The 21,265-nt window shown below is 29.9% G+C and overlaps 1 protein-coding gene across 1 annotated transcript in view; it reads left to right on the forward strand.

Moving 5' to 3' along the window:
• The first annotated feature begins 739 nt into the window (after positions 1-739).
• The window catches only part of net, a 40,873-nt gene continuing 20,347 nt past the window's right edge, over positions 740-21,265 (forward strand). The window contains exon 1 of the mRNA XM_036358673.2: positions 740-2,565. Coding sequence (XP_036214566.2) covers positions 2,439-2,565 — 127 coding nt within the window. The 5' untranslated portion in view covers positions 740-2,438. The remainder of the gene's footprint in view (positions 2,566-21,265) is intronic.

Consider the following 21,265-nt stretch of genomic DNA (forward strand, 5'->3'; position numbering starts at 1 on the left):
ATTTGGTTAATAATCTACAAAAAAAAAATATTTTTGAATTTTTTGTATTTTTGATTTGTATTCATATACATATATAATATAAATTTATTTATTGTTATTTTGTGTTCAAACATGTTCGTTCGCACGCTCAGCCACACACATGTTGAGGTTATGAAGAAAACAGACTTCCTTCATGTCGCACACAGCACAAGAAACCAAACCAGCAACACTTTTGTCCTTCAACATGCAGTTGCTGTTGTTATTGTTGTTGCTACACTCACAATGACTCTAATGTATTGAATATTTGCACAACTGCAAACGCCGCCACACGCAACAATGCAGCGCGACCGCGAAGTGGATACAAAAATGCATATATGTATATGTGTACATATGCATACATATATGTGTGTGTGCGTTTTCGTATGGCGCCCCATATGTGTGGCTGGTAAGGCACGCTCATTGCAAGCCGATAACACATTTGTTATTGCAAGGCATATATGTACATATGTATGTATGTTTGTAATGCCGGCAATAAGCAACAACAAAAACAAGCAATAACCAACTGATCAGCCAAACAGTCAGCAATTCACTACCAATTGTTCACACACACACACACACATGCAAATACAATGCAATCGGCCATACACCATGCAACACAACACAACACAGCACTGTATAGCACAACAACAATAATCATTGCTATTGCTGTCTTACATATATACTTACATACATATATACATACATATATGTATGTTTGTATATGTTTCTGCATTTGTTTGGTTACTACTGGGCTTGCTTGTTGGCTGACAGCCGGACTGGTTGGCAGCAGTTGATTTCTTGGCTGCCCATACGTTTGCTTGGCCTGCCTGTCTGCCTGCGCCTGTCTACCCCTGCTGCGCTGCTGGATCTTCGCCATCGCTATTGGCATCGTCGTCGTCGGAGTTGTGTTCGTCGTCGTTGGCACTGGCGTTCGCCTACGGTTGGGTTGTTGTATGAAACGGCTGAGTTTGGTGTGTCATTCGGTTCGCTACCTCGCTCGTTGACGGATGTGAGTGCAAGAGAACGGAGCGGTGTTTATAGTAGGAAATCAAAAGTAATCACAAAACAAATTAACAATCGAAGAGAAGCAAAAAAATAAAAAAAAAAACAATTGTGCGTTCAAAAAAAAAAATTGTACGGAAGTGTCGAATAAAAAATCAAAAAGTCATAAAAATATTATCACACAATTTCCTCCGACAAATGGACAGGCGTTGTTGTAAAACATTAAGCACCGCACATTACGTTAATATTATTGAAAATACATACATACATATGTAAATAAGCTACAAAACGTTTTATGTACAACTGTGCGCAGGTGTTGCAAGTGTGTTTTGTGTGGCAAATGTCATTGAAGGCTCAAAACCGCGTAGCTTATGAGATATTAAATTTGAAAATATAAACAAAAAATAAGCAGAGTCAAGGCATATGAAAATATATGTAGCAGAAAGTGATTTTTTCGAAGAGATAAACATAAAACAAATTTTTAAAGTAAAAATCAGCAGAAGAAAATTATTTTTTAAGCGAAAAGAAGCGCAAAATTAATTTAATAAATACTAAAAGCGCTGTTTGAACTTGAAAAGCTTGGAAAAATAGCTAGTACTAAATAACAAAAACAAAATCTTAGAAATCTTTGTTGAAAAAAATACAAAAAAAAAAACAATTGAGTTCCGTTAAAAAAGTTATTTTTAAAAATAAAAAAAATTAATTTGAAAAAACAAAAACCCATTTGAATTTAAAAAAGTTGGCAAATTTTTTAAAACAATAATTTATTAAAAAAAAAGTATAACCAAAAAAATTAAAACCCAAAATTTAATTGAAAAAACACTAAAAACTAATAACACAGCGTAAAATTTAACTTGCAAACAGTACTTTACAAAAGTGTTGCAAACGAAAAATAAATTACCTACAGTACTTCAAAAAAGTGTTAAACCAACTCAAATTCAAGTGTTAATGCACCCTCCGCAACCCCAACAACCGCAACAGTATTGCCCAACTAACACGCTAAACTGCCGCGGAAGCGTAGAAAAAGTCAATTAGTACAACAAACAACAAGCAATTTAGCTTAAACGGCATAACACCCGCTACCAACGTGCAAACGGCGTGTTTAAGCGCCGCGAAACGCGAAAAAACAGCTTGACGGCGGATTTAAGCAACGGAAAAAAATTATCATTATTGTTGTTATTGTTGTGGTTAGGCAAAACGTACGCTAACCTCAGAAATAAATCGCAATATAAATGTCATAAGTGGATTTGTGAGTGATAAAAATTGGAAAAAAAATAAACAGTTATAATACAACAAACACAATTAAACAGTTGATTGCAACAGAAATAAATTACAACTACAAATAAGATTTGCAACGGTTAAAGAACGAATTCATTTACATACACAAGTAAATATTGATAAACATAAAAATAAAATATATGGCCAATACAAAAACAGCAAGTGTAACGGCAACAGCGACAGCAAGTGCAACAGCTATTGGCGGCAGCGAGAATCAATTCTGTATGCAATTAAATGCTTCAGAATTAACGGCGATCATAATGAAAGGTAAGCGCAGATGCACAGTTACTTAATAGTTGAATTACGATTTATAAGAAAACAATTAAAAAGTTATAAAAAAAAAATACTATACAAATGTATGCTGCCAAACAGTTAAACGTTCAAGCCGCTCGAACCTTCAATATGCTCGAAGCTTGCATACAAGCGTGTTCCACATGCAAAACTTTAAACCTCTAAAAAAATCAGAGTTACAAAAATTTCCTTAAACAAAGCTTAACGACCGTTCTAAGTGGTTTAAAAATACTCATGAGATCTAGATACTTTAAACATTATTAGATCAGTTTCAGGTATAAAAAACTTGACAACATGTGAAGATCAAACGGTCCTATGAACTGAAACTGAAAACTAGATTTTGATAATTTTAAATTATTATGTGCACAGCAATTGTTTCAAGCATTTTGCGGAAGATATTTTGCACAATACATATTTTGCGCGACATCTTTAGATGATCCTCATAATAATGTATCTTCAGAGAGAACTAAGTATAGTCTAATAATTGTGAAAACTAGTTAGAACTATACATTTTTCGGCAGTGAAAATTAATTAATAGAGCTACTATGTGTTTTTGGGCAGACAATTACGATTTACAATTTACGAATATTCGTTTAGTGATCCTTACAATACAGTATTGGATCATTGATGAAAATTAGAATAATCTAGTAACAAAATAATCATATTGACCGATCTGATATAAAAACTAGTTCGATGGAGGCATTTTTCGGAAGGTATTTTACACGATACAGCATTTTGAAAAATACTTTTAGTGATATTGGATCATTGTACGGAACTAAATATAGTCTAGTATCAGAACAACCCAAGCCTACGAACTGACTAATATGAAAATTAGCTAGATTTATGCGTTTTTAGAAAGACAAGTACGATCTACAATTTACGAGAGATTTGTTAGCGATCCTCACAAAATTTGATCGTTGTAAGGAAGTATAATCCAGTACCGGAAAAACATATTACAAGAAGATTTAATTAAAGCATTCATAAATAGATTTGTAAATCAGTTGGTAATGAGAACTAAATGGGTCTGGTCTGTCTTTGAAACGTTTTACATAAAACACATACTATTAAGCAAAGTTTTGAACAAGAATTTAAATGCAACAGGAACAAATTGCTAGCAAGTTTCTAATCGAAAAAGGTCTGATTATATGCAGTTCTATGAATATGAATCACACAAATAGAACATGGATTTACTTAAAGGGGAATCCAAAGATTTTGGATTTGATAAAAATATACCTCCACTCTTGAAGACGTTTCAACAATTCAAAGAAATATATTATATATATAAATACATACAACAAACGCTTGCACTCGTCGCGTTGGTTAACACTTTTAGCGGAAATACCACAATCGAGTTGGCAAATTTCACCTCCCGCTATCGACAGCAGCTCGACGCCGGACGATCGCACTTTGACCAAGCGAAACAGACGTAATAACACAAGCGCACACATACACAAGCACGTATTTTAGACTGGGATTATCGCTTATTGTCTGCAACACTGCTACACAGCTTAATTAGCGGGTTTTGTTGTTGTTTTCATTTGTTTTACTAGGAAATAACTAGGCGTGATCATCGTACAGATTGTATGCCAACAAATTTACTATTGCGACTATATTACGGCACTTGCTATTGCGTTGATGCTAGAGTGTTTGAGAATATGTGTATGTATGTATGTATGTTAATTTCTGACAAATATTATGACATGATTTAATTGCGTATTTTTAACGCAAACTTGACACGCGTTGTCATATGTTTGTTGTTGTCGTGTAAAGCCTTGTTTTGCTTCGTTTTGGTTCTTACTATGGACTATATTACGATTGTTATATCACACACACATACATATATGGTACATGGGTTACATTACTCTTGTTTATGTATGCTGGCTACTGGCTTTGTTTTTACATAGGTGTTTAGTGCTTTCGTAAATATTATTACAAGTGCAGCATGTTAGTAACTATTAAACAGTTAATAAGTTATGCTAGCACACATCTACACACATGCATATGCATGTATGTATGTATGTACTATGCAATTGCGTGGGTGTAGTTGTACTAATGCGTTGCTCTTGAAATAAGTTAATACTAATTAACAGATGTCAAACAATTAGAATAGATCTTAAAATGTTTAACAAATAAAGCAAACTCTATTTTTAACATGAAATATATTTAAATACAAATATTTTGGCAACTATTTAGACCGAAATATGACGAAAATATATATTTTTTGCGTTTTGATATTTAAAAAAATAAGTTACAAGTGCGCAAAACAACAATTTATGAACTAAAGCAAACAAAAACGATTATAAATGGCAGAAATTCAAATTTATTTACAAATCAAACAAAATTTATAAATTAAAAAAAAAAATAATAATTTAAAAATATATTTACTTAAAACGGAAACTTTTGGAAAAAGAGTAAACAAAAACATATATGTATAAATAATACTAATATTTACAAAAACAAAAATTAATAAATATTAAAAAAATTTATTATTAAACAAAATTAATAAATAATAAAAAAATATTTAAAGATATACTTGTTAGGGGTCAAAAGCAGATATAAAATTAAAAAAAAAAGAAAACCACAAAAATACCAAAAAATTTTTTTTAATATATGTATATCCTTAAATAAGTAAAATAAATAACAGCAATAAAAAATTAATTAAAATAAAAACAAAAGTTCGAAAATATAATTTTAGGGGTTAGAAAAAAACAATATTAAAAAGAGATATAAAAAGAAAATTAATTAAAAAACATATGCTTTTATAAGAAATAAATAAAACCAATGGATTTTTAAAGATACATATGTTTTAGTAGTTAGGAATAGATAGTTGATTTTTTTTATCCTTTTATAAGTAAAACAAAAAAAAATATTTGAAAACTAATACCGAAAAAAATATTTAAAAGTATAATTATTGAACAAAACATTTAAATTGTTTAGAATTGGAATAACAAAACAAAAATCAAACAAATAAAAAAAATATACCAAAACAAGTATTTTTACTTCAAGAAAAATATAAATTCTTAGCTTGATTAGAAGCCATAGTAGTATTGATGAAATTTTTTTTTTTCTAAAAGGTATTTCTTTCTAAAAAGGTATCACAACATCACATATTTATGAAGAATATCACAAAAAAATATACATAAATATAAAACTTAAAAATAATCGAAAAAAATTTTAATATCTAATATGAATTTATATTATATAATAATACAGGAAAAATTTTAGTTAAAAGGGATGTTATTAGGTATAACAAAAACAAAAATATATTAAAGAATATGTAACGATAATATTAAAAAAAAACAAAAAATGTAAAATATCTAATATTAAAAAAAAAATATTGACAACAGGTATCTTATTTAAGAATAACAACAACAACAAAAATCGTAGAAATTGTTACAAACACTAAATAAAACTTCAATATCTTAATGTCGCATTATATAGTTTGTTATTGCTCACTCTCCTCTAATTCCGAATTTCATATTCTTTGAAACGTCGAAATAGTTAGATTTATTTTAGGCTTTCACGCTAAATAAATCTGTAAGATCAACCACGATCGTTAAAATCATAGGTAGAAACCTCAAAATACACTGTGTGAGTTTTTGAGAGTTTCAGCAAACTTCTCCTATCAAGCAGCATCAAAAAAATCTCCCAGGCTAATGAAAATAATACTTATAACAATACTATAAAAAAAATCGAGTTTGAATTTAAAAAAGGTGGCATTACACTTACTCACGCTAAGCAAAAGGATAGCCAAATAATTGAACAACGGGATTACGCCGTAACCGCCAGATAAATTATAATCACTAAGGATGCCAAACGATCACTCCATATCGTTTATACAGATTATATATGACATATAATTACGTAACCAAGTATACATACACTGAAATACAGTATGTATGTAAATATATGTTGTAGCCACCGCCCCGTCTAAAGTTAGTAACAACAACTGTTGTAACAATTGTTTCAACACACATACAAGAAAAAACAAATGCACATAAAATCGCAAAAAATATACAAGCAAACACATACCTAAATACATGCATATGTACATATGTATGTATGTATGTATTTGCATGAAAAGGTGGCCAACAGCAAATTAGCTGATTAAATACAAATAAAAGCAGGAAAAAATATAAATAAAACGAAATCTAACAAAATTTTTAGTTTGGCTAAGCCAATCAAAATTTCCGTAGGTTGTGGCGTTGGCACGGCACTTCGCCATAAATTGACCAATCAACGGGCAGAAAAAAAAACACAGGTGAACACGCAGCAAAATGAAGGAAAAAAGGAGTCGAAAACAAAAGTGAGGTTAATTGAGTTAACGACTGAATTATATGTTAAAAATTAAAAATAAAAAATAGTAATAAATTCAATAAATTTTTAAATAATTAATTGAAAAAAATAATTATTCACAAAAAGCGTTAAAAAAGTTGAAAAGAAAAATATAAATATGTAAACAGTCTATGACACAACTTGTTGCACAGCAAACGCATTAAGAAAGTCGCCTGCAAATTCGGTTAAAGGCCTTACAAAGGGGAATATTAAATTCCTATATATATTTACACACATACATACAAAAAGTTACACACGCACACACCCTTACTTTTGCCACATTAAAAATTAATATCAAATTACTCGCATAAAACTCTGCGACAGGTAAGTGTTGCCATTCCGCTGCACTGCGCTGGCTGCCGAAATTGCTTGGTGCGCCGTAAGCAACGTTGCTTGCTGTCTACCTGCATAAAGGCAATGCCTAACTGCACATGCTGACTGCCTGGTTGTCACCACCTGTTGGTGTTTTTTCGGTTGCCTGATTTATGACACATTTTTTTGCTCGCTTCAGTTGCTTTGTTGTTGTTGTTTTTTTCGTGCAGCAGTGTCAGCGTGCTAAATGTATAACATTTTTAATGCATTGCTATCAAATCGAATTAAATTGGCGCATTGACTACACGAATTTCGGCTGTGGAGGTGAAACATTTCAGGCGCTTCTTTTGAAATCTCTGTATTATTTTCTTTTTCCACATGAGTATAGTCGATTTGTGGTTTTTAGGCATTGCATTATCAGTGCTTTTTTGGTGAACTTAAATTTCTTAAAATAATTGTTCATGTTTTGTTAAGTTAAGGTATGTTAAGTTATGTTATACTAAGTTTTATTATGCTATGTTACGTTATGTTATGTTATGCTAAGTTAAGTTCTATCACGCTAAATTTTCTTATGTGGATTTCAATTTATTGCATTAATTTTTAGGTGGAATTACTCTTATGCCATGCGATGTTATGTTATGTCATGCTTTTTCTGTGATTTCTTAAATTGCCTTTTTTTATTTACTGTTTTCAGTTTAGTTTATATAACATATAATTTATATTATAATTTACTATTTTTCTATAGATTTTTCTTTACTTTCAAACTTTTCCTTTATTTATGACATTTAATGATAGCAAAATTAAAATTTTTCCACAAATATTTATAATAATTTTTTTATTTCTACTACTTCCACGCTATTTTGACTGACTGCCAGTCAGCGCCAATAACGCTGAGTTGGAGAAAAAATGATTTCGTACGCAAATTGCTCAATCAGTATTATTTACAAATCAAAATTTAGCACGGTGAAGGTGCGAATTGTTTCGTTGGCGTCATAAGAAATGCAAATTTTAACGCCAAATATATGCAGACAATGTTTTTTTCTTATGCTAATTCGGTTTACGCACATATATACAAATATACATACATATGTACATATATTTAGCAAGTGAGTGCCAGACGTTCACCTGGTTACACGACGCCGACTTTGCCCACACAATTGACCTCCGTGTGTAGAGCACTAACAAGCAAATACAAAAAATATAAAACAAAATATAAGTAAAACATTCAAAAAATATTTTTAAAAAAATGAGCAAGTTAACAAATTTAAAAAAAATTATTTTAAAAAAATACCTATAAATAAAAAAATTAAAAAAAAAATTAAATAAAAAAAATTAAAAAAAAAAGTATTAAACAAAATTAAAAATAAAATTACGTAAATAAATAAAAGTGATGATAAAAAAAATAACAAAAAAAATTAATATTGCAAATATAAATCGAATCGGCATAATAAAATATATAATTTTATTCATTCGCAAAATTTCCGATTGCTCGGCAATAAACCGGCAACAATAGCGCTGCACTTAATATATAATATATACATACATACATAATATATAAGTAGATATGTACACCGCACACTTCAGCAAATCTGATATTTGTAAGCAATGCATTTTTATCAAAAGGTAATTAAACCTTTCGCGCAAATGCTTACACAACAACAATGGTGTTGTTGCTAGCGGCGTGTGAAAGGGAAAAGGTGAGCGGTGATAGCTTTGATCAAAGCTATAAATAGTCAAATTGCTATACATATGTATATGTGTCGTATAGTCAAACAAATATGCAAAAATTCATAATACAAATATTTGCGTGTGTTACGTCAAGTGCCAAGTTGTGCACATTTTATGGTGTTGTTAACAACACCTTGCCATTATTTGCTTCTGAAATTACAATAAATTGGTACAATATTTGTTTTGGCTGTTTGTAATATAGCCATATGTAAATTAGCTGAATTATTTCTTAAATTGCTACATTTGCGCATTGTTGTTGGTTTTTTCTTTTTTGTAAATTTTATAGGTCATTAAACGCGACAATCGAAATTCGTATGCAAACTGCATCGGAATCGTAAAAAAATTGCCAACAGCCAAAAGTTCGAGTAAATAGCAGTGAAAAAAAATAAAATAAATGAATAAAACAATATTAAAAAAAAAATAAAATAATATAAAAAAAATAATGTTACAACAAAAAAAAAAATTGTAAAAAAATAAATAAAATTGTAAAAAAAAGAATGCATGAAAAAAAATTGAGAAGTTAGCATATAAAATATTGCGCGATTTTCTGTATATACATACATAGATGTGTCGCAAAACTTGTTAATATTTGTATATATTGCATTTTGATGTAATTAAATGCATCTTTTTTTGTACATATGCATTTTAATTTAGATGTACTACAGTTTGCGTTAAAATTTCATGTATTTGTAATTGTATATGTGTATGCGTCAGCGGGTTTTTTTTGTAAAGCAGCTTTTTATAATTAAAATTAATGGCGCTTTCTTGATTTTTCTTTTTGTAAATTAATTATGTTTTTAAATGGTTTTTTTGGTGCAAGTCGAGCACATTTTTGGTATATTTTATATTATATTTAATTAAATTTTTTTTTGAAAAATTTTAAATTTTTTTAAAATAATAATTTCTTTACACTTTTAAATAATAATTTTAATATTTCATTTGCTTGTATAATACTAGTTCAGTTAAAGTTAGTTATTTCTATTTAATGTTATATCATTTTTGTAATTAATTTTTAATAATTCTTTAATGTAAGTTTTAAAGAAACTTTTGTTAATTTCGTGAAATTTTTTAATTAACCTAACCTAATTAGCTTAATTTTGCATTATATTAATTGGCTTAATTTTAGTTTTAAATTTGTTTAATTCATATAATTTTTATTATTGTACATATATTTATTTTATTTTCTTAATTAATTTTTACAATTTTTTTTTTTTATTATATTTAATTTTAATTAAATATTTTTCAATTTAATTTTAGTTTTAAATTTGTTTGCTTAGTAAAATTTTTATAATTGTATATTTATTTTATATTTCTTAATTAGTATTTATGATTATTTAAAATTTATTTAAATTTTTTAAATTTCTTTTTATTTCATTAAAAATAATTTATTTATATTTATATTTATTTTTATGTTTCTTAACTTATTTTAATTCTTTAATTTAATTTTGGTTTTATTATTATTATTTTTTTGTTTTTTGTTGAAAACATTAAGTTTAATTTCATTTAATTTATTTTTTCCCATTTCGTATTTTAAAATTTTTTTAATTACTATTTTTATTTATTAAATTTAAATATAACTTTATTATGTAAATTTTCGATATGAACCTTCGATTTAATATAATTATCTTTAATTGTAGTTGTATATTTTCAATAGTTTTAAAATATTTTTCTTCAATAAATTTTGCTTATTAATTTATTTAAAGTAAATGAAGCCAATTAAGGATATTTGTTAATTTAAATTTTTATATTTTTCCTCTTTTTCTATATAATTTGTTTTTGTGATTAATTTTTTTTTTATAATTAATTTTTTTTTTATAATTAATTTTTCTATATTTTTATTATATATTTATAACTCAATTATTTTACAATTTAAGTTTGTTTTATTTTTTGTAATACTATTTTTATTTATTTTAAATTATTATTTCTCTTCAGCTTAATTTTTTTTTAAATATTTATTGTTTATATTTATTTGACTTAAACGCTGTATACAATAATTAATACGTTTTTGAACTTTTAAGCGCCCTACCGAATGTTACTGCAAGCGCTGTGTGAGGTATTTACACTTGTAGTTATGCGCACTGCGACCTTGTTTCGTTGAACGGCAGAAATAAGCACAAAAAACTTAATGCATGCATGTAAACACACACACAAATATAAACGCGTATGCCTCCTTAGATTTGTTTATATTTGATCACCGAATTTTCTAAATCTCCTTGCGTGGATATAAAAAGAATGCATATGTATGTACATATATACATATAAACATATATATACAAAAACTACCGTTAGCATATACACATGTGCATTTCGGGTGTATATTTTTATAAACACTCTACTAAACAATAACAATAAAATTTCAAACAGCTTATTAATACGTGTACAAACACACACGCAGGCACACAAGTGTATATACAAGCATACCAACAGGCGTACAAACTGAAAACCACTGAACAATTAAAATTCCACATACTTAACAAATGAAACAATTTTCCATCACCGCTACCTCCTCAGCTGCTTTGCCAGTCACAACGCACACACATACACACTCACTCAGTCAAACGCATATGCACGCTGCGTGTGTTTTGTTAATAAAATGCCACCCCCGCTATGATATCGCAAATTATTTGTATTCTCATATCGACCAACAAATTTTCAACATGCTTTGCAACACAAAACAATCGTAATAACAACAACGAAATTACCGCTAGGGAGGCAATAATAAGAATAAAGGCAAGCTGTTGGCTGCCTGTTACATGTGTGCATGTGAGTGTGTGTGTGAAAGTAGGAATTAAAGTGCTGACTAGACGATTTGTACAATTTGCCCGCACGGCAATTGAAGCGAACGAAAACAGATGTTGGCTGCTGTTCGTATGCTGTGTGGCGGTCGGTCGGTCGGTCGGTGCTTTGTTGATTGTGGGGGGCGGCAACTGCGTGTGAAAGCAGGCGTGTTCGGGGTGGACTCAGCATCATATTTGTGGAAATATTCGCACTTTTGCTACTACAAGTATTTACAATAATTTTTAAATCATTTGCTAACAAAAAGCTTAAGGAAAACTGTAAGGTGAAGCAAAGCAAAAAAATATATAGTAAATAAGAGAGAAAAAATGCGCGTTTAAAATATAATTAAAACAGGTGTAGGGCAATAATAAGCACTTGGCGCTGAAATAATTGCCTTGTTGTGCGAAATACTATATACAGATGTACATGCATATGTATATGCATAGACATGTCTGTACAAGAATTTAAATTAGTGAAGTGAAGTTTATATAATAAATTCTAAGCATGTGCTGATGAGGGAAGCAATTGAATTTAGAGAGTTAAGGAATAAAATAAAAAAAGAATAATTAGAATAAAAATTAATAAAATTTAAAATAAATTAATTAAATTAAAAAAAAAAACAGAAAACATTTTGGAATAATAAAAAAAAAATTGTAAAACAAATTGTACATATTTATAGAAAACATTAAAAATGTATAATAAAAATCAAAAAACAAGAAATAAAAAAAATTAAAAAATAAAGAATAAAAATAAATATATGAAAAATTATTCAAAATAATTATAATAAAAAACTAAAATAATAGTAAAAAATTATAAAATTAAATTAAATTAATTAAATAAAATTAATGAAAAAAAGAAAACATTTTGGAATAATAAAAAAAAAACAAAAAAATTTAAAACAAATTGTACATATTTATAGAAAACATTAAAACTGTATAATAAAAATATAATCAATAAATGAAAAAATATAAGAGTAAAAAAGAACAATAAATAAAAAAAATTAAAACATAGTAAATATATAAAGAGAGCAAACAACAATATATAAGAAAAACATAATAAAATAAAAAAAAAAATAAAAATAAATTATGAACAAATTTAAATAAAATAAAAAAATCACGAAAAATTAATACAAAAAAAAAGTTATTATAATAAATGAAAATAAAAAATTAAAAAAATAATAATAAAAAAACCCTTAAATAATAACAAAAAAAAAAAACAAAATAAATTGATTAATAAAATCAAAAAGGCCGCAATATTTTTAAGTCATATAAAAAATTATTATATTAAATTATAAAACAAATTTTATATATTTATAAAAAATATTATAACGAAGAATAAAAGTAAACAATAAAAAATAAAAATCATTAAAAACATAATAAGTAAATATTATTAAAAAATAATAAATAGAAAAATAAAAATATTTAATAAATATAAAAAAGTAAATAAATAGGAAAATAAAATAACAATAAAAAAACAACAAAAAATAAATTAAGACCAAAATTTAATTTAAAAAAAATCAAAAGCCTAAATAAAAAATTCAAAAATTTAATAAAAAATTAAAATTTGCATAAAAAATAACAAAAAAGTAAAATAGTTCTAAAAACAAGAAAAAACGTTAACTGCGGCTGCACCGAGGCTATAATACCCTTCACTGGCAAATTTTTTATAGCATAAATTTGATCGAACACTGTGAACCGCAGCTATATGCTTTAGTGGTCCGTTCTGAACCATTTATTCAAAGATTGTAGCGCTGCCTTGGACAATAAGCTGAGTGGCAAATTTCGTCAAGATATTTTAACAAATAAAAAAAAAATTTCAATATAGGAGCACTCAGCTTAAATGTTTTCAAACTGCTTGATGCCTACTAAACAGAATTATACACATTTACAACATTTAAATCAGCTTCACATATACATATTCTCTAACTCTGATTAATTGTATCAAAATTAAAGTGCACTCGGCACATACAAATACCCCAGCGCACAATCAACTAACGCCAAATAATAACAAACAAATACTTTTAGCAAATAGAAAAACTTTTTGCTGCTACACATTTGTGCAACGCTATCAATTACTTGCGCAAACAAATCAGCACGCAAAGCGCCACGCAGCTGCTAACTGTAACAATGGCAAAGCAAAAGGCACAAGTATGGAAGAGGGGTGGGTGAAGGGAATGCATTGCTCTTCGCCAACCGTTATTTGTGGATATTCTATTTTTGCTTGGGTCACCGCAGCACCACAATCTAACAGCTGTTGGAGCTGCGGTTGCTCTTGCTGTCTGCCACAGCGCTTGAAATGGTGGAGCACAACTACGTACACACATACTTCGCCGACGATTGCGTCACTTTGGTGTATGTGTATGCGAGTATTTGCGATAAATTCAAAATGTTGACAAATCATTTTTCTTTGTCTTGTATGTTTTGGGTTATGCATTGTTTTTGGTTCTACAAAAAGGAGGTGGGGCAAAGGCAAATTTGTAACGAAAACACAATAATAAAAGCAAACACATTAATAGATGTATTCAAATAAGCTGCTGCTGCATGCCACACAACTGATTTGACAATAAATGTGAATATATCAATTTATGAGCGTTGCTATGTGTGTGTGTGTGTCAGCGTGCAATTTTAGGTTTTGTCTAGGCTTAGTCAATATGTTTTTGCTGTAATTTTCATAAGTATGCATGCTAATGGTTGCGTGGGTACGCCATAATTGTGGCAGAATAATGGATTTTTGTAATTTTTTATGGCTTGTGACGACTGGTTTGGAACCAGGTCTTATGTAGAGACTTAAAATTTTATGCTGATTGACCAAAAAAAAAAATATGTTTTTTAGTTTTAAATTTTTTGTTCGAACTTCTTGGCAATTTCGATATTATTTCTTTTATGTTAAAATTTTTTATGTGTAAATTTTTTTATTTTATAAGCTAGTATTTGCGTTTTTAATAAGAATATATCAAATTTTTTTTTCGAAAATTTGTTTTGAATTTTTCGAAAATTTAAGTTCTTTAAAATGTTGAAAAACTCAAAAAAAAATAATATAAAAGAGAACCAGCATAATCGTTTTAAAAATGAAAAATTTCTTCGAAAATGTATTTCAAAATATTTTACAAAATTTTGAAAAAATATTAATATAAAAAATTAAAAGAATCTTCGCTTTAAATGTAAAAATATTTTAAACTTGTTTCTAAACTTTATTTCGCAATTTTTTCGAAAATTCAAGTTTTTAAATTTTCGAAAAAATTTTTCTTTTGTATTTCATTAATTTCTTTTTCAAACATACAGAATTGTTTCTTTAACTTCGACATTTTTTTGTAATTTTTTTCAATTTTGTTGCACAAATATTTAATAAATATCAAGGAATTTCAGAAGATGCCAAGGGTTTCAAATGCCATAAGCTCGTCTCTATGGCAAATAGAATAGCAAATATGCTTACATGCTTATGTACTTATGCACAGAGTGCGAGCTACCCTTTGCTTTTCGCCACCCACTACCACTGTACTCGCTGCTGGCGCTTGGCAACCCCTAGAAGTATGCTAACAAATCGCCTGCCTGTCTGCTGTGCGTCTCCGCATGGTGGCTGTTTGCTAAGCAAATATATGCAGATCTGATGTATTTTAATTTATATGTATGCATGTATGTGTGTAACTAAATTTCTATATATATGTGATTAGGTGTATGTATTTATTTATCTGTGTGCGTGTGACATCATATTGTGCGCTTGTGATTTTGCATAAATAGAATTTGTATGACGCGTCCAAGCTGGCCTTGCGCACCCTTTGTGTACGCGTATACGCAACCCCTCCCTCTCGCACTCCTGTTATGCCACATTGTCCGCCACAGCAGCGCCAAAATTGTGATTGTGACTCAAAACCGCCGCACAATTTATTTCGGGCGACGATAACAAATCTCGTCAACAGCTTGGCGGCAACAATTACAATAAAAGCAAGCACAACAAAAATAACAACCAAAGCAAATATGTTGAAAAAAGCTTTGGCAACAATAAAAACAATAACCATAAAAGCGATAGCAAATGTAGAGGACACAGACAGTTGCGACGTTGTTTCACAAATGAATTGCTTTCGGTGTTATTTTGCTGTTGTTGTTGCTCAGCTTTTCTTTACTGCTTTGCCAATCAACCCCAGTGCGCGCTGGAAAAATCATGTTGGCCAACAAGCTGTTGTCACAGCTGCGTTTACTCGCTGATGATTGCTTGCTTGCCGCTTGCTGCTTGCTGCTTGTTACGCCTTTGTTTTACTAGCTGTTGTTGTTTTTGCTACAGTACAATTTAAGTTCGCTGCTATTGCGAGAAAACTTTGCTACAATTACTCTTGCTGTTACTGCTGTTGTTGTTGTTGTTATTTTTTCATATTTGCCGTTGCCACAGACACAGTCGAGCCGCCACGGTGGGGCATGCGACAAATAATAAAAATGTCATGCTGTCGTCGCCTGCCAGCCAACGCAAGTCAGCGGCAACAAAAATAAAAAGCAAGCGCTTTGCACTCAAGTGGAGGTGGATGAGTTGAAGGAGGAGGGAAGGGGGCGTAGTTTTAATGTGCACAGATTGCTTTAGTTCGCATACAACTTACTTTTGAGCACCCTCGGAACACACACACTCACACATATACACATAAACACATCTGCGCCAATAAAATCTCACACCAAATGCATGTTGCTCATACGCAGCGTACGACCATATGTAGCCGGGCACAAGTGCTCCAGTCAAAGTGGCGCTGCCAACCAACTGATTTTTTTCTCTGTTTTTGCTTTGTCTTCTACTGATGCTGATGCTGCTGCTGCTTCTCCTTCTCCGCTTGCCTTAAGTTATTCAACTACTGTTTTCCACACATTTTCGGCACAATATTGATTGGTGTGGTCGTCTCGCTGTTGTTGTTGTTCCTGATCTGCTGGCATTCAGTCTGATTTGGTAGAATTTATGGCAACGCTGGCATTGCTTTCGTCGCTCGGTTTGCTTCAGCTGAGTGATTGTCATTATGCGCGCATATTGTTGGCGCCAAAATAATAAGCTTATTGTTTGATGGCTTACCACAGGGCACCTAACAGCGTGTCGGCGACAATACAACAAAAAGATATAACAAAAACACGAGGTAATTGCAATGGTAGCGGAAAATCTGCAAATGCATTGCAAATAAATTCAACTATCAGCATATCAATTCGTAGAGAAATAAATTAGTTCATACGCCCAGTAGGAAATTTTTGGTTGGAGGCAGAGTTTTTGTGCGTGACAGCCATCAAATGCTGCAGTTTGATTGTAGAAGCATATGCAGTACTAATATTTACAATAATTTATGCGTTTTTATTTCTATATTTTACTCAATATTTTTGCATATTTATATGTAGAAAGTTATAAAAAAATTATTTTAAAGAAAACTCTTAAGCTGGGCATTGATCAAAATGAAAAATATGTTTTTTTATGCAACAAGCAATAAAATATATGTGTAAAAGTTTACGCACATATTTCTTATTATTAATGCCTTTTAACGCTTACAAAACATGAATGCGAATTATTTCTGTCATATATTATTGCTTTTTGTTTGATTTGTCAGACACACGCATACACGCACAAACCCTAATTTACAAGGTGACGACATTTTTATGCTCTTTGCTATAAATATAAATTGTGTTGTCTATAAAATTATGTTTTTTCTCTGTCTTTTTGTCTGCAATTCAATAAATATTCCTGCCTAGTCATGTGCATAACGGTTCGCTGCCCATTTATTGGCCAAAACAGTATGCCTAGCCGCTCTGGTTTTGATGAAGTGAGAGTATGTGTCATTAGCAGCGCAAATCAGATGAATTACCAGCAATAAATTAAAAGCGAAAATTGCCTGCAATGAAATATTATTGTATGCCATTTTTTGTTTTGCAATAAATGCGATAATAAATATTTATAAATAAATTATAAGGGAGCTTAATATTAAAAAAAATAAAAATAAAAGTATTGTGTGAATAATTTTTGGGGAAGAGATTTTAGCTGCAAGAAGCAGAAAAATTTAAGAAATCCTAATAAAATTAGTTTACACAAAAAAAAATAATAATAATGCAAATAAAATTTTAAAAATGTACTTAAAATATCAAAAAAAATTAAATAAATTATAATAAACATAATATTTCTGAAAAAAAATATTAAAAGTATAAAATGGGAAAGATATAAAAAAAAATTTTTTTTTTTATATTCAAAAATTATGTTAAATAAAATTATTAGTTTGTAAAAAATATTATGTAAATGTTTGTTAAAAATATGACTAAAATTAAAGAAATATCAATATAAAAACAATTTAATTTATTAAAAAATAGATTTAAAAAAAATTGGCAAAATTTAAAAAAATTAATTTTGGAAAAAATTAACAAAATTTAAATATTATAGAAAAACATTTAAAAAAATTTTATAAATATAAAAAAGCATATCATATTAAATATAGAAGAGTAAAATAAAATATTATTAAATTTTTTAAGATAACATACATAAACATATGTATATTAAAAATTATAAAATAGTAGCAACGAAATTAAAACACAAAAAATTATAATAAAAATAATAAAACAAAAACGAAACTTTATGAAATAAAATAAACCGAAATCAATAAAAAAGTAAAATAAAAATAAAATAAACCAAAAACCACAAAACACAAAATTAAATAATGCAATATCAACGATAAAAATTAAATTAAATTAAACATTTTCTTACACTAATAAAAATGTGATTAAAATTAGCTATAATATAAAAATAAAAATAATTAAAAAACAAAAAGCGTTAAAACAAATAAAAATTTTACAAAAAACCACTGGAATTGAACTGAAAAAATATTAATATGATTTAATCAAATTCAAAAATATAATAATTAAATTAAAAGCAATTAATTAAATTAAAAATAAATTAAATCAAAGTAGAATTCAATAAAAATAACATAAAAGCAACAAAATTAATTTCATTTAACTTAACTAATTTTTTTTGTCATCAAATTAAGTATTTTGTCAAACCAACTGTGGCAACTGTGCTAAGAATTGTCAGTTTAAACATTAAAGGTCAATATTGAAAAAAAAAGCAATCAATGTATTAAAGATTTCGTTACTGAAGTTACTATTTTATATAGAAAGGGTTGCAAAAGATACGAACTTGATATATAAAGACATTACATTTTTTAAACTAAAAAAATTAAAATAAAAATTAAAATGAATGATAAAATTTAACTAATTTAAGTTAAAAAATTAATTGTTATCATTATTAAAATCTCTTACATATTGACATATATAATTATATATTTTTTTAATTGGTGCTTGGCAACTCTATTTACTTAAAATGTTTTTTTTTTTTTTATACAAAACTAGCAAGCACAAATAACTATCTTAAACTAAGAATAGAGACAATTGATATGATAATCATTGAACCAGAAACCCATTTTTAAGAACTGATAAGATTTCAAACTAATCTCACAGCTCAGTGCATTCTTTTTGAATCTATCTACATTTTTTAGTTTTTGTATTTTTTTTACTTTACAAATTTGTAACACAAAGTATCAGCTTTAAGCGAACTTCACAACAAGAAAACCGTTGCTTAATGCCGCTTAAGCGCCTTAACCTCTGCTATATACCATATACACACACACCCACACATAATTATACACATTGTTATCGCTATGTTTCAATTAAATACTCATTCGATATTCTATCTTCATAATGGCAACATTTGTTCTCTATCTTTTAAGTGTCAGTTTTTGTTTTGCATATCTATTGTAGTTGTTGCTATTGTTGCTTTTTCGAAAAGTGCACATCTGTTACACTGACAATGCTTGTACATAATTCACAAAGTTATCAGCAAGCCACATCTTCATCCAGCAGCACAGGAACAACCCAAATGCGGCACCCAAGCAAACGCAAACACACACACACATGTACACTTAAGAAACATGTGCTAATATATACACACACACCGACAACTGGTGTTGGCGATATATGCTGCAAACAACTTTTGCCAGCAATGCGAGACTGATTTTCCCAGAATGTGTTGGCGGCAAACAAGTGAGCCAGTAATCGTGCGGCAAGAAGCAAAGGCGGCGACGCCAACGACGACCGCGCTGAATACGACTATGACGAGGCAAAGCGCCACAACATCGGCTAAAGCGTGAATCACATGTTTTTCTACACAAACAAAAAAACAACAATAGCAAAATGCTAGCAACGGAGTGGAGGCTAGAGCTAACGATGCCAACAATGTTGGTGGTGCAAAGTGTGCGGTGGCAAGCGAGCGCCGCGCGTTGGGGAAACACTCAACTTTGAGTTTGGATTTTAATCGAACAGATGGCGCCAAATGTTTGCAACAAAAACAACAAAATATAACAAAAACCCGGCGAAATAGAGTACGAAAAGGGGTCAGCAGTGGCAAGGAGGGTAAGGCGAGCAATATGGTTGTGCAAGGCATGTAGGTGTAGGTGGCATGTCGAGCGAATTGTGGAAAATTCAAATTGCTAAAAAGGCCAACAAAAACAACAACAAAAACAAAGCATAATAAAAGCCAGAACAATGGTTGTTGTTGAGGAAGTACAGCTGCTGCTGCCACTAGATGAGGCAAGCGTATATGAAAATCATGAACGCACAGCAGTGGCAAGCAGCGCTATCGAATTTTAACGCCAACACCCGGCCAACGGGCAGCCATGAGTAATCGACTGGCAAGTAACTGCTGCTTGTTGGACGGATGTGCTGAGACTGCCACCACAAAGCAAGCAACAAATCATGCAACGACCAGACGTGCCACTGCCAAAGCGGGGCGGTGGACGTGCAGACCCTGAGGACGACCTCGAAGAAGACTTTATTCAAAGCGCAGTTCGTGCCGCCGATGAGACACCGAACACACGAACAGTGAAGGTTTCGAGACATGCCACCAGCAAGCAACATAAAAATCATAGAAAATCGAGGCAAAAAAAAAACAACAATACGAAAATAATAAAAATAAAAGTGAAAAGAGTATGCTGCAAAAAGAAAAGGCATAAAAATCATGCTCTTTAGAAATGTGAGCCGCATCAGCGGCAGATGACAGCAGTTAAACTTACCGATTTAATGGCGAGACGAAAGCGTATGGGATGGCATTAAAATGGGCACAAGTTGGTGCGGTTGGAGGGAGGTATGTGGCAAGAACTGTGGAACAGGAACAGGGTTTTTGGGTAGGCGATCTGAGACGGTTGGATTGTTGACTGATTTGAATGGTATTGGGCGGCTGTTTGGCATTTAAGCGCTTCGGGTTAAGTTGCCGACAAGTAATGCCTTTGCCAAATGGTGCAGACAGCACAAAGACTCTGTGTAGAAAACGAGTATGGTAGTGAATTCTCACTGTCAGCAAGCATTTATATGGAAATTTTATAAGTTTAAGTTTGAGACAAGGTTACGATTTGCATGAAAATTGTGGTTAAATTTTAAACAACGGTTAGAAGTTTTAACTGATAGTAATGAAGTATAACAGTGAACGCTTAAAGACAATGTTATATGGTACATCATGGTAGTGGTTAGATTTT

Source organism: Bactrocera oleae, chromosome 3 (assembly GCF_042242935.1).
Source record: "Bactrocera oleae isolate idBacOlea1 chromosome 3, idBacOlea1, whole genome shotgun sequence".
NCBI lineage: Eukaryota > Metazoa > Arthropoda > Insecta > Diptera > Tephritidae > Bactrocera > Bactrocera oleae.